This window comes from Meriones unguiculatus, chromosome 8 (assembly GCF_030254825.1).
Source record: "Meriones unguiculatus strain TT.TT164.6M chromosome 8, Bangor_MerUng_6.1, whole genome shotgun sequence".
In the NCBI taxonomy this organism is placed as follows: domain Eukaryota; kingdom Metazoa; phylum Chordata; class Mammalia; order Rodentia; family Muridae; genus Meriones; species Meriones unguiculatus.
Genome location: NC_083356.1, coordinates 5242381 through 5258019, shown reverse-complemented (window position 1 = coordinate 5258019; position 15639 = coordinate 5242381). Strand labels below are relative to the sequence as shown.

At 50.9% G+C, this 15639-nt stretch overlaps 1 protein-coding gene across 1 annotated transcript in view; it reads right to left on the bottom strand.

Moving 5' to 3' along the window:
* Positions 1–9359: 9359 nt before the first annotated feature.
* Positions 9360–15639, bottom strand: part of Vdr (vitamin D receptor) — a 49061-nt gene continuing 42781 nt past the window's right edge. The window contains exons 8-10 of the mRNA XM_060388706.1: positions 13545–13696; positions 13227–13343; positions 9360–12067 (exon numbers count right to left, since the gene is read on the bottom strand). Of these exons, the coding sequence (XP_060244689.1) occupies positions 11808–12067; positions 13227–13343; positions 13545–13696 (529 nt within the window). The 3' untranslated portion in view covers positions 9360–11807. The remainder of the gene's footprint in view (positions 12068–13226; positions 13344–13544; positions 13697–15639) is intronic.

Genomic DNA, 15639 nt, shown 5'->3' with positions numbered 1-15639 from the left:
TATGCTTTTCTGCTGCCGTAGACAAAGCCCGACCAGGCATCATGCCACAATGCTTCCCTATGGTGTCTTTATAAACACTCTGTGTTGCCATTCGCAGGTGAGGAAACTCAGGCGCAGACAGCCCAGGCCATTTCCCCCCCAGGTTACTTAGATGCTACCAAGATAACCACCTCTTTTATTTTTTTAATTGTTATTATCATTGTTATTGTTCTGGTGTATTTGAGACAGGGTCTCATTGTAGCCTTGGCTGTCCTGAGGCTCAATATGTAGACACCTTGGCTGGGAACTCACAGTGATCCACCTGCCTCTGCCTCTCTGGTTCTGGGATTTATTTGTGTTGGGGTGGAAGAGAGTGGTTGGCCGCAGGTGTGTGTATGTGTGTGTGTGCATGCGTGAGCAGGCGTGTGCAAGTATGGCAGCATACAACTTATGAGAGTCTGTTCTCTCTTCTTCTACCATGTAGGTCCCAGGGACATGGAGGTCACCAGTCTTCATGGCCATTTTGCTGGCCTAGCCAGGAAGACCAACTCTTGCAGCCTATGCCCTTATTCACGAATTGGCTTTTCTGACCCAGCCTGGGGAGACAGGTGGAGAGGGGGGTGATAAGAAAACAGTGCTCATCTGCCTAAGTGGTCCGCATGGCCCAGTACCATGCTGAGTCTACTGCAGGAAGAGCTGTAGTGGGAATTTACCAAGTAAACCAGCGAACAACCAAATGAACAATGACTGCCGATCTTCCAGGGCAAAGGATTGCACAGGTGTTGTACATCCGTGTCCTCCAAGATTAAAACATTCCATCCTGCAGGGAGTTTCTCAAGCAGAAAAGTAAACAACAACAGCAACCACAAAGTAGCTTCAGGAAGTCCCTGAAACTGACTAGACTCACTAGGCCCCTCCCTGCCAGGGCACAAAGATGACTCTCGGACAAGAAAGGCTATCAGGAAGAGTCAGTAACCGTCAAGAGCTGCTTGGAAAAGATTAGACCAACTGAGGCACCTTTAAAGGACCCTCTCTAACTTGTAAGACAGCCTGTAGGCTGTACCACGCGCCCCAGATTCCCAGCTTTGTGAGCTGTCACCCACGCTAGGGTGGGCTTTGGTGATATGGTTGTCTTTGAGCTGTTTCTGCTCCTGCAAGTAAATCCCTCACTCATATTCCTGTGAGTAACTCCAATAAAACTCATTGGTTCACCAAGCTGGACTTTGATGGGATCTGTACTTTTGTCTGTTGTGGGCTGAGTAGACGGTGTGAGGCATCTGCCAAGAAAAGTTCTGTGACACAACAGTAGGGGTCACTAACACCCTGACTGCCACCCTCTTCAGTTTCTGCTCCAGCGCCTCAAGCCCTTCTCTGTAGACACAGCAGAAAGCAGGGAGTCCCTCAGGGTGGGGTTCCTATCAGGGAGGAAGTGGAGCTGGCTTCTCCCCATCTCTCTCTCTCTCTTTTTTTTATCATTTCCCCTCACTCCCTTTTTATCACCCAGGGCTGATTCAGAATCCACTCCCTTGTGCCGCTATGACTCCTGGGTGAGAGAGGGCACTTGCACTGATGTCTGCAGGACGGGGGTGGGGCAAACACAAAGGACACCGGCCTCTCATGCTGGCCCAGTGGCCTTCAGCGCCCAGACCTCGGCAGAACAGGCGCTGGGGTCTCCGATCAGGATCTCTTGTGTAGCTATGCTAGAAGACAGTGGGAGAAATGGCAGCCAGGGCAGAGCACCACTGCTCCTCCGCCCAGTCACCTTAGGTGTTCCCAGATGGCTGCAGGAATTTCAGTGACGTGGGTTTGGGTAAGGGCGGTGTGGGCCCTGCAGAGTCCTGGGAGTGAGTACCAGTGAAGAGGGAAGAAAGGAGAAATCTTTTCCTCCAAAGAGGAAGTAAGGGCTGTCCAGATGGCCATTCCCCTCTGGAATATGGATGGCGAATAAAAGCACTGCCCAGAGCTGCGGGGGCTCCCTGGATTACCCTCCGTCTTCCTTTGCTCAGTTTAGGACCTAGGAGGCTGTGCCTGTCTTCCTGGAGTCCAGCTCAGAGGCAATTTGCAGCTTGGAAGTTGATACTTGATTTTCCCCTTCTTCAGGGTCCTGACCCTGGACTCAGATCTGGTCTAATTCTGCCGGTATCTGTATAGACTTGGGGTGTAGCGGTGGGGCCCAGAGAGCAGTGACAAGCTCCCCACATTCCTGCAGAGGATCTAACCTTTCCAAACATTCTCCTTACCCACTCTTTCCTCACCAGTGCTGTCTTCAACACTGAACCAAAGGAGTTCCCAACGAGCATACCAGGGCTGACCTGCAGGAGGGTTAGCCTTGGCTCCTTCGACATCCACCTAAGTTTTGGAAGATTCGAGGCCTGGAAAGGTATCATGAATATTAGATGGGGCTGGAGAGCTAGCTTAGGCTTTATGGAGAGGCAGCTGGCCTGTGGGCTTTCAAGCCACATGGTCTTAACTCTTCAGTTTCCAAGTTCAAGGGAAGGACTTATGTTCCATGAACATTTTCATTTCATTTTCTTGCAGGAACCCCAGTAAAATGTTTGTTTGTTGGTCGGTTGGTTGGTTGGTTGTTTTGAGAAAGTCTCTTCATTCAAAGCTCTGGCTGGCCTAGTCCTTGGAGTACTCCTGCCCTTGCTCCTGGAACACTGGAATTACAGACCTGTGGCATGAAATTATTTTTATTTTGTAATTTCTGGCTGAGGACCAAACTCAAGACCTCTACCATGGAGCCAAATACAGCTTTTTAAACTTCATGTTTATTGTGAGAAATAGCTGTTCCCAAGAAGTGGGCGGCTCTTGTGTTACATCCATCCGTCTGCTGGATCCATTCAGCTGGATCTATGGAAGCCCCGCCTTGTTCCAGTCTGGAAAGCAAGCTTGAAGCAGCCACCATACTTTCTTCTATAGTGCAGTGAAAGTGTGATTTTACCCAAATGGGCAGGTGGGTCAAGGCAGGAGCACTGGATAGCAAGGGTCAGAGGAGAATCTGGAAAAGCTGTGAAGTCTGAGCTGGAGATTCAAAGGCAAAAGGAGGTTTGTTTGTGTTTAAGATTTATTGATTATGTATACAGCATTCTGCCTGCATGTACGCCCGCAGGCCAGAAGAGAGAGCCAGACCTCACTGTAGATGGTTATGAGCCACCATGTGGTTGCTAGGAATTGAACTCAGGACCTCTGGAAGAATAGACCATGCTCTTAACCTCTGAGCCAACTCTCCACACTAAAAGGAACTTGTCTTATTGGGAAACCATAAGGGTAAAGAACAAGAAGGGCTCTTTGGGTGGGGGGTCAGGGTGAAGAAGGCATACAGCACGGGCCCCAAAGTCTAGTCTCAGGGCCTTTGTGGGTCTTGGAGAGTCTGCAACCACAACTGATTTTGTAATAACACTTCCAAAACACTATTTGCCTTTTTATTCCTATTCCTAAATATACAACGCCTCCCCTCCCCCAGAGAGGCTTCCATGATGACGTGGATTCATACTAGGTTGAAAACAGAAGCTGACAAAGGGTCCTGCTGCTTCGGTTAGGTCCAGCATTAAAGAGCTTTGGAAAACAGTGTTCTTTGTCACTTAACTTGTGCTGCTCGGAAGAACGGTCATTTAAATAACAATTGCTTAATATTGCTGTCCAATAGATTCACTTTATTGTATTTAGAAAGTTAATGATATGTACTTTAAATTTCTCAGTTTTGATTTCTAATGTCATAAATATTGGTAGATTTTTATTTTTTGAGACAGCCTCTCACATAGCTCAGGTTGGCCTTGAACTCCTGATTCTTCTGCTTCCATCTCCTAAGAATCCCAGCCCTAAACCATCACACCGGCAGCTAGATATAATGGATATAAGTGAAAGTCCTTAGGGCTCCTTCTTATGAGGCAAGGGAGTCCTCTGGCTAAGCAGCCCAGACCTGCTGGACTGCTGGACCGGCAGGCTCTGCCAGGCACACGTAGAGAAGCTGCGACCTGTGGGACCAAGCGGTGCTTCAAATTTCAACACTGCACAGGGACACAAGGACCCTGGAGAGGTGGAGGTGGGGTTCACACCATACTCTGAGATATGTGAGTGTGAAAAAGTGGTGCAACCATAGCCAACCAGCCAGATCCGATTCTTGAATCCTGCGCCAGTCTCCTCTCTCTGAGCATGTGCTCCTGTTCACCTCAGTCATGGGTGAACGTGTCATGAAGTCAGGAAATAGGGGATGCTGGTTTTTTTTTTTTTTTTTTTCTTTTTTCTTTTTTCTTTTTTGTTGGGGGGATGAAGTTGGAAAAGAAAGGCCGCAGCTGGAAGAGGTTGGGGACTTAGATTCCTTCTCCAGACCCCAACAGCCTGGCTTGGTTGGGTTCAATTTAGCTCATTAAGTGGCTCACCTGCCCTCTGGTGGCCAGATGGCCCAATGTCACCTTCTTCAGATGCTGCTAATTAAGGCTGAGCTCTGATGAGGCCACAATCATCAGTCTGGGGACAATCAAGTGACCAAAGAAGAACCAGTGATCAGAGCATGGGAGCATTGTCACCTAGTTGGTGCACATTTGTTTGACCACCCTGTGGCCCACCAGTGATGCTGGCAGGCCTTTATGCTTGATGGCTTCATGCCAGGCACTGTGGCGAATTCTCTCTCTCTCTTTTTTGGATGAATTCTTTACACAGGTTGCAGCATCTCAACAGTAACCTGTCAAGGTCGGTACTGTTACTGTTGCCAGTTTATAGAGGAAGAAGCCAAGGCTCAACCTCAGGACTGGGTGTAGTTTCCACCCTGAACTGTTACACTGTGGCTTCCACTGCTACTGTCTTCAGTGGTCTGTGGGTCTGTGCTTATAAACTTTAGAAAAAAACATGCAGTGAATCCTACCTGTGGCCCCGAGCTTCTCTCATTCTCATCACAGGCGGGTTCAGAGGTTACAAGTACAAGATCTTGACCTTAGGAGGCTCCAGTTTGAGGTGTCCAGTGTGCTGGGGTAAGGGGATGGGGATACTATTAGGTGTCCTTAGTAGCCGGACCTTGGGGCCTTGCTATAGGGTAGTGACGCCCCCTAGTGGTGGAGCTCAGGCTGAGTCTCCGCTGAGATTTCTCTGCTGAGAAGAGGCTGAAGGAGGTATCTCCTTCCCTGGGACCACAAGGAAGCAGCCGGGATACTTCTGTCTTCTCTTCAAGCCCCAGAAGCCCTACGGGAAAAGGTCCTGTCTGGGAAAGATAAAACGAAAAGAAATATACTCTACTCCTACCAGCCTTTGGCATATCTCAAGGTCGTGTCAAGGTCAGCCCTGATTCTGGGGACAGCCCTTACCTAATGGCTCATTGGTGTAAAAGCAGAAAATCCACCTTTCTTAATTTGAGGTCAAAGGCCAGCCCAACCCCAGGCTCCCCTCGAGAGGCGTTGGGACCTTCACGGGGATGTTTTTCAGCCCAGCTTCTCCCTCTGTCTCGTGCTACACCAACAAGCTACCTTTTAGGGTCTGGCCTTCAAGCTACCTTTTAGGGTCTATATCCCTTGAACCTCACTCAGAGTGCGACCCTGTATCTGACATGCATGTGTACGGAGACTCGGAGCAGCTGTCTGGAGCAGCGCGCCCCATGCCTCTCTCCCACTACACTGAGTTTGACATTAGTCTGTACCGTATAGTAAGGTCCAGCCTGTGCGAGATGGCAGGACTCCATCTCTAATAAGACACTAGGGGAGACTGCTTGCGGTAGACCATCCCTGCCCAGTGGGACACTGTCCCTAATGGTAGCTCTGAGGCCGCTGAGCACTGGAGACTCTGAGAGCTGCAGTTTTTCAAGTTGGAGGGTGGAATATTTTGGTTTTCTTTTCTTTTCTTTTTTTTTTTTTTTCATAGTTATGAGACTGTTTTTTGAAATGTATACTAGAAATGCCTTTGTTTGGTTGTTTTGTTTGTCTGTTTTGCTGTGTGTGTCAGGGTCTCACTTTGTAGAACAGGCTGGCCTTGAACCCACAGAGATCTTCTTGCTTCTGCCTTCCGAGTACTGGGGTTAAAAGCATGCACCACCACACGTGGCCTTTGGTTTGATTTTTGTGTGTATGTGTGAATTTCTTGATTTTTTTTTTTAAAATTAACTTTTTGTTTGTTTGGTTTGGTTTTTGGTTTTACAAGACAGAGTGTTTCTGTGTAGCCTTGACTGTCCTGGAGCTTGCTCTGTAGACCAGGCTGGCTTCAAACTCCTACTTCTTCCCAAGTGCTGGGATTAAAGGCATGCACTACCACCACCCACCTTAGTTTAACCTTCTGTTGATTCTTCATGAATTTCATATCATACACTCCAATCCCACTCATCATCTGATCCTTCATATCCACCCTCCATGCTTGCAACCTCCCCAGCCAAAGAAAACAAACAAACAAAACACTAGAACAAACAAAATCTCACCGTGGAAGCTTCAGTGTGTCACGGTATATCCTACAGTCTACCCTTCTGTCTACACAACTTTACTTGCAAATGTTCATTGGTGTGGTTCAAGGCCTTTGGCTTCTACTACACCATCAATGCTGGATTCTCACCGGATCTCCTCTTGGATACCCTGCTGTTGCCCTGGGTCATGGAGATCCTGCAGCTTTGGATCTACAGAGATGGTGGTTCCTTCATGAACTCCAGCATTTCATATATGAGGTAGACGTTGGGGCGGGTGTTGGTGTAATGCTCTTGTGAAATGTACACAATTTACCCTTGTTCATTCAAATGCTGATTTCTCTACCCCACTCTCTGGTTTCAATCCGGACATTGCATTGTGATACTTTTTCTAAGCATCACCTGTCTCAACTTTGTATAAACATGCCAAAATAAAACAACCAGCCACAATGGTGAGCAGTAGAGAGGAAGGAGTAGGTGGGAGAGGAGAGGAGCCAGAGGACGGGAAAGAGAGGGGAGAAAGGCAGAAGAGAGCTGGGAGAGAGGAGCTAGTGGAGATCTTGGAACGACATAGAGAGATGGACTGGACCTAATATATCACTAAAAGCAAGCATAATGTGGGAAATCTAAATGTTAGGAAACTATGAGGGCTTGGAGGTTTAGGATGGACTAACTATTGGCCAGCATTGTGATATAGGTTAAGTAAATAAATCCCAGTCTCTCTGTGGTGTTTTGGGTATATAGCTGTTTAGGACTAACAGCAGCATTACTAAAAGATAATTAATAGTAAATTTTAACAGCAACCTACAACAGGTAGGTCCAGAGCCCTGGATCTGGGCCTGGGTGGAAGCTGAGTTTGTCAGCCTACTGACAAACTGCACCCACACCTCCAGGGCCAACTCTCTGCTTTGCCCAGGCGAGGGGTGAGGACAGCTCTCTCGCTCTCATGACCTGGGTGGAAGGGCCAGCTCCACTGTGCTGCCCAGGTAAGGTGTGGGACCGCTCTCCTGAGTGCTGCTCAGGCTGCTGAGGTGAGGGGCGGGGTCAGCTGACACAGGCATCGAGGGGAGGGGCCAGCTCAGCACTGTGCTGGAACATCAACAAGGCCTTAGGTGGCAGCCCAGACTAGAAACATCTTCATGGCCTTTGGTGGCAACAAGGGCCTGGGACATCAACACAGACCCTAGCAGTAGGACCACGGACTTGGATATGGCCGCTGGTGGCAGCATGGGCCTAGCTGTCACCATGGCTTCAGGTGGCAGCATGGGATACTCAGATCAGTATGTCTCCTTGCGTCAGCATGGTCCTCAGACATCCACATGGTCTCAGGGGGCAGCCCAGACCGCAGACATCCACATGGCCTTTGGTGGTAACTCAGACCACGGACATCAACACATACCTCAGCTGCAGAAGGACCATGGACCCAGCCATGCCCCTCAGTGGCAGCCCAGGCTAGAATATCACCATGGCCTCAGATGGCAGCACAGGCCCTTCAGATCAATTTGGCCCCTGGTGCAGGTAAGGCCTCCGGCCATCAACATGGCAGCCCAGACCACTGACATCTGCATGGCCCTTGGTGGCAGCTTGGGCGACAGACATTCAGTATAGAACCCAGCTTCTGCTGCGGTAGGGCCACAGACCCAGACAGGGCCCTTGCTGGCAGCAGGGGCCTGGACCTCACCACAGCTTCTGGTGGTTGAGCAGGCTCCTAATCTCCACCTGTTCCTAATCACCATTGCATCTCCAGTTCTGCCTCTCTCCACAGCACAGAAACCACTGGGCTTCACTCTCTCCTCCCTCTTTCCATTGTGTATTCCATCTTCCCCTTCTTTCCCTCACATACTCGCTCATCGCAGTGGTACCCACATGCAGCCAGGATGGGTGCTTTGGTGTCTTCCTTTAATTTGATTTTAATGATTTTAAGTTTAAATGATTCATAGGGGCGGATAGGGATGCATGGCTTTAATCCCAGCACTCAGGAGGCAGAGGCAGGCAGATTTCTGAGTTCAAGAACAGCCTGTTCCACCGAGTGAGTTCCAGGACGGCCAGGGCTACACAGAGAAACCCTGTCTTGAAAAACCAAAGCAACAACAAGATTATGTGGTTCAACAGTGCAGGTAGAGAACAAAAGAAAGGTTTGGTGTGTGAAAACTCAGAATCGCTTTGCTCTGGTTTTCATATGCTCCCTAGATGGTGTGTGTTCCTGCATCATGTGTGAAGCCACTAAGCACCTGTGGAGTCGCTTCCCACTTTCACATCCCACAGTGACGGGCCTGACTCAGGCAGCTCTGGGTTTCTGTCTCTAAGTCGGCTTGTTTTTAATGCCGAAGCCCCCAGCCTGGTCTCCAGTTCCTCTACAGACATCTCATTCCACCGGGACATCTTAGCTTGTTGCCTGAAAACTTCTCAGACGTTTCTGCAAATTAAAGTAAGTCACATCCCCAGGTTTCTGAACCAACTTTAAAAAAAAATACACAAGCGGGGCGTGACAGTGCTCTTTGCAATTCTCAGTCCTGAGTCTTTGGTTGGGAATTCTTGCTTGCTATGTCTATCTTACTCCTCTGGGCCCTTAGGGAGTCATATTTGTGCACAGGGGTCACTGTTGGCCTAGCAGATGTCTCTAGTGAAAGAGGAGTCACCTGGTTTCCAGTCTTGATGTTCATTGGCAAGTGCCACACCTGATGAAGCCCGACGCATTAGGCCAAATACTTTTCGCTGGCAGAACACTCTGTGGTCCAGCACCTCCACTCTCCCCATCGCGGAACGGAAACCTCCCTCCTTAGGGGGGTAGCAAGACTGCCTATCATTTGTCACACCTCTTAGCTCTCTAGGGGGCAGTAGAACATTACAATTAATTAAAGACTTCCGGAAAGACAGCTGTCCAGGTCTAAAGGAAGGCCACCTCTCACTCACCACCAGTGTAGCTTTGGGCAACTAGGCCCCTCCACCACATGGGGACAGCAATGGCGCATCCTTCACGGGAACCTTATAAAGATCAAGCAAGTGGTTTTCATGAGGAGTTTATTTACAGCGGTATTTGTCACAGAGTAAGTGCTGTGTAAGTATGAGCTGCTTTATTACCATAGGCAAAGCTTTTTCATTGGTTTATTTGACAAGCTCCTGGAAAAACATTTTTTTTTTCTCTTTGGAAATCTCTTGGGAAGCTCATCAGAGCCTTCTACTGATGCTTGATGTCCAACCTCACCAGATTTCTCTCTCCCCACCACCTTAGTTGGCCTAGTTTGGACCAGGCTTTCTTCCACTTGGCAGCAGGGGGAGTCTCCTATCTCATGAAATCCTGCTGGCTTTTCATGGTGGTGTCCGTTTCCCTTCTGGTCTAATAATACGCCTCAGAAGTGTGAGCTCTTTCAAGGCCCACCTTTGTACATCCAGAATAAACAAACGAGACAACGCCCTTCCCTCTCAGTTCAGCTTCTTGGATGCAATTGGCCCCGTTGTCTTTTTCTCCCAGCTTCTGACCCCCTCTGGGCTCTGCCTCAGTGGTGGTGGGCCCTTGGGCTAAGTAAACTGATAGTCTCTGGAGGCACTGATATCCAGGGCCTCCTTACATCCTGGCTCAGCTACCAGAGCAGTGGAAACAGGCCCAAGACCGTAAGCTGAAATTTTCTCCAGGCCTGGGGCTATTTCTCATTGTAAGAGCCTGGGTAATCCACGCTCTCCTCTAATGTCAGGTTCTCATTATCAGGGGGTTGAACTAGCTTAGCAGTTCAAACGTTCCCTTCCGTTGAATAATAAGCTGGATCAATGTGTCCTGCAGTTGAAATCAAAGGTCTCTCTCTATTTCTTTGTGCAGTAACAATAGTCATCAATGTATAGTGTTTACACACACACACACACACACACACACACCAATTCTGAATCAGGCACTACCACCCTCAGCGTTAGAACACAGTACAAGGTGCGGTCTAATTCTGAAAACAACTCTGATCTAATGAATTTAAAACGAAGCCTTCTGTAGGCCATTCTGCAATACGGGAATGAGGCTTTCAGATGTTTTTCCATTTGAATTCTGGGAAACATGGGGCCAGGTGGACGCCAATGGTCCTTGCAAGGTTACATCTGTTTTCAGGGGATGAAAAATGTGGATAGAAGGACACAGCTGGGGCTCACAGGGCCATGTTCCCACTGACCTCAGCACGCTATTGGTGCATGCAATAAGGCTGTGTCCCCCAAATTAAGCATTCATTTGAAGGACATTCTGTGAGTCCCCCTATGAAAAAACCCTTTCTGTAAGGGTCCCCCACACCCACAACCCATAATCAGCAAGGGGTTTATCTGGGGTAAGTGAGATTGTGGTTTCAAGGCCCTGGGCTGGGCTGCTACAGAGGAAGAGATGGAGTTTGAAGCTATGTACCTAGCATCACCTGCCCACTTCACAGGCCTCTGTTGACAGGTGGGGGTGGTGGAGAAGCTGAGATGGCTTCTGACCAAATTGTGAGGCCCTGGGAGGCCAAAGCAAAAGGGCTTTCCAGGATAGGTGGTAAGGCACTGGCAGGGTAAGGGGTGAAGACAGAGCTGGGGGTGTTCTGAAAGTTGGGGACAATTTGGTCCTGACACATCTGCGGGTGAGGGGAGAGGTCCCAATAGCTACAGGCTTCGGAACCCTCGGCTAGGCGGCAAGGACAGATGGGCCTCCGTTCACTGCCCTGCTGGGAGGCTGGCTTTCTCCGTTCTTCATTGCTTGGGCCCTGGATTCCCTGGTTCTGGGGACAGGAAAGAAACCCAGTGTGCCAGCGGTACTGGCCCTGTGGATGACCATGGCAGAATCTCAGGGAACTGCAGGGCTAGGCGAGTTCTTCTTGGTTAGTGTGGTAGTGTATTTGGTCATCTTGGCAGTGAATGAGTTTAGAGTATAATAGCAAAGGAAGGAGACCCCACAGCGACCTCTACCCTGGGACAGAATAGCACAGACTGGTGGCAGGATGAGATGGGGCCCAGGGTGTGTGTGGGGGGGATTGTGGGTAGGTTGTGTACCCTTTGTAGGCGGGGGTAGGATTTCCCAGCAGGCTCTGGGCAGGTAGGGCTAGAATTGGGGGAGGTACAGGTACCTATCCCTGAGGAATGGGCACATCTCTCCTGCCTGCCTCCCTTGACACAAGCAGCAGCCCCTTGTGGTGGGGGCATCCCTGGACCCGTCTCTGCCTTCAGCCTCTGCCCTCTACCCCCACTTGAGTTTCTTTGTCAAATAAGCAGCAGGGCTCTCATAGCAGAGGTCTCAAGGGACAGGCAGGACCTGTGGTCTGCAGGAGAGGGAGAGCTGGTGTCAGGCTGGGCAGGAGAAAGGATGGGCCAGACAGACACGGGCAACGGCAGAGGGAGGACTGAACTCCGGAAGGGGAAGGAGGCACTGCTGAGCTGCAATCAGCCCAGGGCCTGGGCACAGGGCCCTGGAGGAGAGGCCCCACCCAGGCACCACCTCGGGCCACCCTGGTCAGGAGATCTCATTGCCGAACACCTCCAGCACGAGGGGCGTGAGCTTCATGCTATTCTCCGGCTGGAAGGAGAGGGAGCGGTACTGTTTGGAGTGTTCCTCGTTGAGGCTTCGAAGGTCAGCCAGCTTCTGGATCATCTTGGCGTAGAGCTGGTGGCTGCCTGGCGGTGGGTGGCGGCAGCGGATATAGGTCTGCAGAGTGTTGGATAGGCGGTCCTGGATGGCTTCCACCAGCTTGGGGTCCTGTACCCCAGGCCGGTCTGCGTCACGGGAGATGGAGGAAGACACAGGAATGCTGTTTCACACTATCCATCCACACAGGCACCCCAAGTCAGCATCCCCCCCCGATGACACCCCTGCATTTGGGACCAAGTCCTTTCATGGGCTCGTCTGGTCCAGTCTCCCCTCGCCTCCCTCCTTCTGTCTCTAGGTTCTGTCCTCGCTTTGCTATTCAGGTCCTTCGTACTCAGCAGATCTCCCTGTTGCCTGGACATCAGCTCTTGTCTCTTTCGCTGCCTGACTGATTACCAGGGAACAGACTCAGAGCCCTTCCTGAAGAGGGCAGCTCCTGACATCCTCCATGCCCCAGGGCGACATCAGGATGGCTCCTGTATTATCCTGCCATCTTCACACTCAATTCTCTCGTCACACTGCAAATGACTTGATACCAGCATTCGTCTCCCCACTAACCTTCATGGGAGAGAAATCTGTCCCATGTTCTGTGACTCCCTCTCCCCACTGTCCGGCCATAGTAGCTGCTCAGTAAATCATTCCTGAGTGTGTGACTGAGTGAGGGCATGCCAGCCGGGCAGCAGGAGGGAAACTTATGCCTACCCTTTGGGCCTTCCACCTTGGCACCCCTGGGCACAGGCCCACTAGTTTGTCCCCTGTAGACATATGGTCCAGGCTGAGTTAGGGCCAAGTCCTTTGGGGTTTATCACCAATATAGCATCTCCAAGACTACAACAACTTCCTTCCCAGTCTCTTCCCCCCATTGGGTCACAGCCCACAGCCTCCAAAGTCAACCCAAGCAGAAGCAGCCATTATTCTCCAGGGGTTTGTGGCCTGCCTCCGAAGAACCTCAGATGACTGGGAAGTTCACCTGAGGCCACACGAGAATCTAAGACTGGCAGCACCCAAGTTCTATATATGGTTTGTGGAACCCTGTTCGTCTGGTTTCTCAAAGTGCTATGATGAATCACCTCGGCCTCCGTGAGACAAAGCCACATGTGTTGAGTGACCCCTCCACACGCCACACGGCCTGTGCAAGCCCAGCAAAGTGAGCACTTCCTTATCGGCCTCTCTTGTTCGTTCGCTTCTCTCCCAGAAAATCCTGCTGTCTCTGAACAGGCCTTTGTCTCGTATGGTCAGTCCCCGGCATGTCCCAGGTTTCCCACTCCCTCCCTCTAGGCTCCGTACCTGGAGAGACGATGCAGATGGCCATGAGCAGGACGTGTTCTTCCTCATGGAGGTCCAGCTTTTTCAGCCCCACCTGGAACTTTATGAGGGGCTCAATCAGCTCCAGGGTGTGCCCAGCTGTGAGAGAGAAGAGCCAGGGTGAGGGCCGAGGCATCCACCCTACCTGAAACCACCCCTGGGCACTACCCCTTCCCTTCTCTGTCTTTGCTGTTGCCCAGGTCCCCCGCCCAAGTGCCTGGTCACAGCCCCAGGAGTCCAGAAGCAGGAGAGAGCCAGAGTCTGGGAGCTGGGGAAAGGAGAGGTGAAGCCCAGCCGCACCTTTGGTGACATCGGTGACATCATACTTGTAGTCCTGGCTGCCACAGTCCCAGGACATGTCATCCATGGTGAAGGACTGATTGGAGCGTAGCATGATAACCTCGATGGCGCTTGACTTAAGCAGCACAATCTGGTCGTCAGACGTGAGGTCCCTGGTGGGGAAGGCAGGGAGGGAGAGGTCGGTCAGGGAACTGGTAAAAACCTTCAAGTCACAGGCACCTGTGACCTGTCATCAAGGCATTCCAGCCTGGCTGGAAGGTAAAAGAGTGTGTCTGGATAGGGGAGAACTCAAGGCGGGTCCAGTGGCTCTATGGCTGATAGCTGAAGCTACGGTGGACAGGGAGGGGCAGCCAAAGGAAGCTCCGTCAACGCCTCCTGTGTGGGCTTCTCCTCCTCCAGGTGTCCAGCCCTCCTCAGCAGCAGCCTTAGCCAACTCTGTCTCCAGGACACATCAAGCCCTTGACCTCACTCCTGCTCCCGCTAAGGCTGCTCCGGCCAAGAGCTCCATCGTTTTGTTTTGGTTGTATGTGTAGGTGTGGAGGCCAGAGGTGGATGTCCAGTTTTTCTACTGAAGGTCTTGTTTGGAGGCAGGGTCTCTTGCTGAATCCAGAGCTGGCTGCTGAGCTGGCACTGGGGTTATACATGTGTCCTACCACATGTGACTTTTGGGTGGGCGCTGTGGACTCAGATGGGTGTCTGAGCTCAGTCCCTCACGCTTGCACATCATGCACTCGATCTACTGAGCCGGCTCCACAGCTGCGGAGGTTTGAATGAGAACCCGTAGGCTCATATATTTGAATGCTTAGACACTAGGGAGTGGAGTTGTTTGGGAAGGATTAGGGGGTGTGGCCTTGCCGGAGAAAGTGTGGTCTTGTTGGAGAAAGTGTGTCACTGGGGGTGGACTTTGAGGTCTTAAAGAGCCCAAACCAGGCTCAGTGGTTCACTGGCTGCCTGCTGCTTGTGGATCAGGATGCAAAGCTCTCAGTTACTGCTGCAGCGCCATGCTTGTCTGCTTCCTGTCATGGTGATCATTGACTCATGCCCTGAAACTGTAAGCAAGTCACAGTTAAACGCAAGAGTTGCCTTGACCACGGAGTCTGTTCATAGCAAGAGAAACACTAAGACAATGTCCCTCTCCATGGTTTGTGCAACAGCCTCCTACTTGGAAACCCGGAGACTCAAGCCTCTCATTCATCTTCCCTGTTGCTGCTACAGGGCAATGTTATTCTTGTGCCCAAGATCCTCCTTGGGATCAAACACTGCAGGATCAAGCCCAGACTCCACAGTTTGGCTCTGGTTGGTCTTTCCAGGCCTCTTTCCCATTACAAAGGCCACCACGCCTCCATGGTTGCAACACAGGGCCACTCTGCATCCAAATGCTCTGCACTCCCACACACCAGGCCTTTGAAGACGCACAGTTTCAGTGAGGAACAGCTCTTTCTTTTAACCTTATTTTTACATTATTTCTCTTGTGTGCACGTGGAGGTGTGCATGAGCCGTGGTGGTCAAAGGGCAACTTGGGAGTCTCTTCCCTCCTTTTACCATGTGGGTCCCCTCCGGGGTTGAACTGAGGTTTCTCTTTTGTACCATCTCACCAGGTTCAGAAACACCTTCTTTGAATGCTGCATGACACCTTTCTGGTCCTCAAACCACTGTGATCTCCTGTGGAGTTCTCTGCCCCCAGCAGCCTGGCTGAATCGGCAGGCTCCGTTCTCTCTCCGGCACCAGGGTATCTCGATGGTGCTCAGCTTTGACTCTTCCCTTCTTGTACCTGCCTCTGCGTCTGCTGGTTTTGTGCTCTGGATCCTGGGGTTCTCTGCAGCCCAGGGTGGCTGGAGTTCCCGCTGCCTTCTGGGAGCTGGGATTACCACTCCCAGCTCCAGCTTCTGTTTGTAAGCTACCTGGGAGCCAACACCACCTCTTAATTGCCTTATTGTTTCCCAGAGAATGATCACTGAGCCCCAGGTACAAGAGGATCAATAAACATGTTGATGTGACTTGCGCTGTTCTGAGCAAGAGAAGGGCTTGTCTGAGCAATGGCAGGGAAAAGCAGGTTGATAGGCCAGCTTGCTTCTGGCTTTCCCTCCTTTTCCTT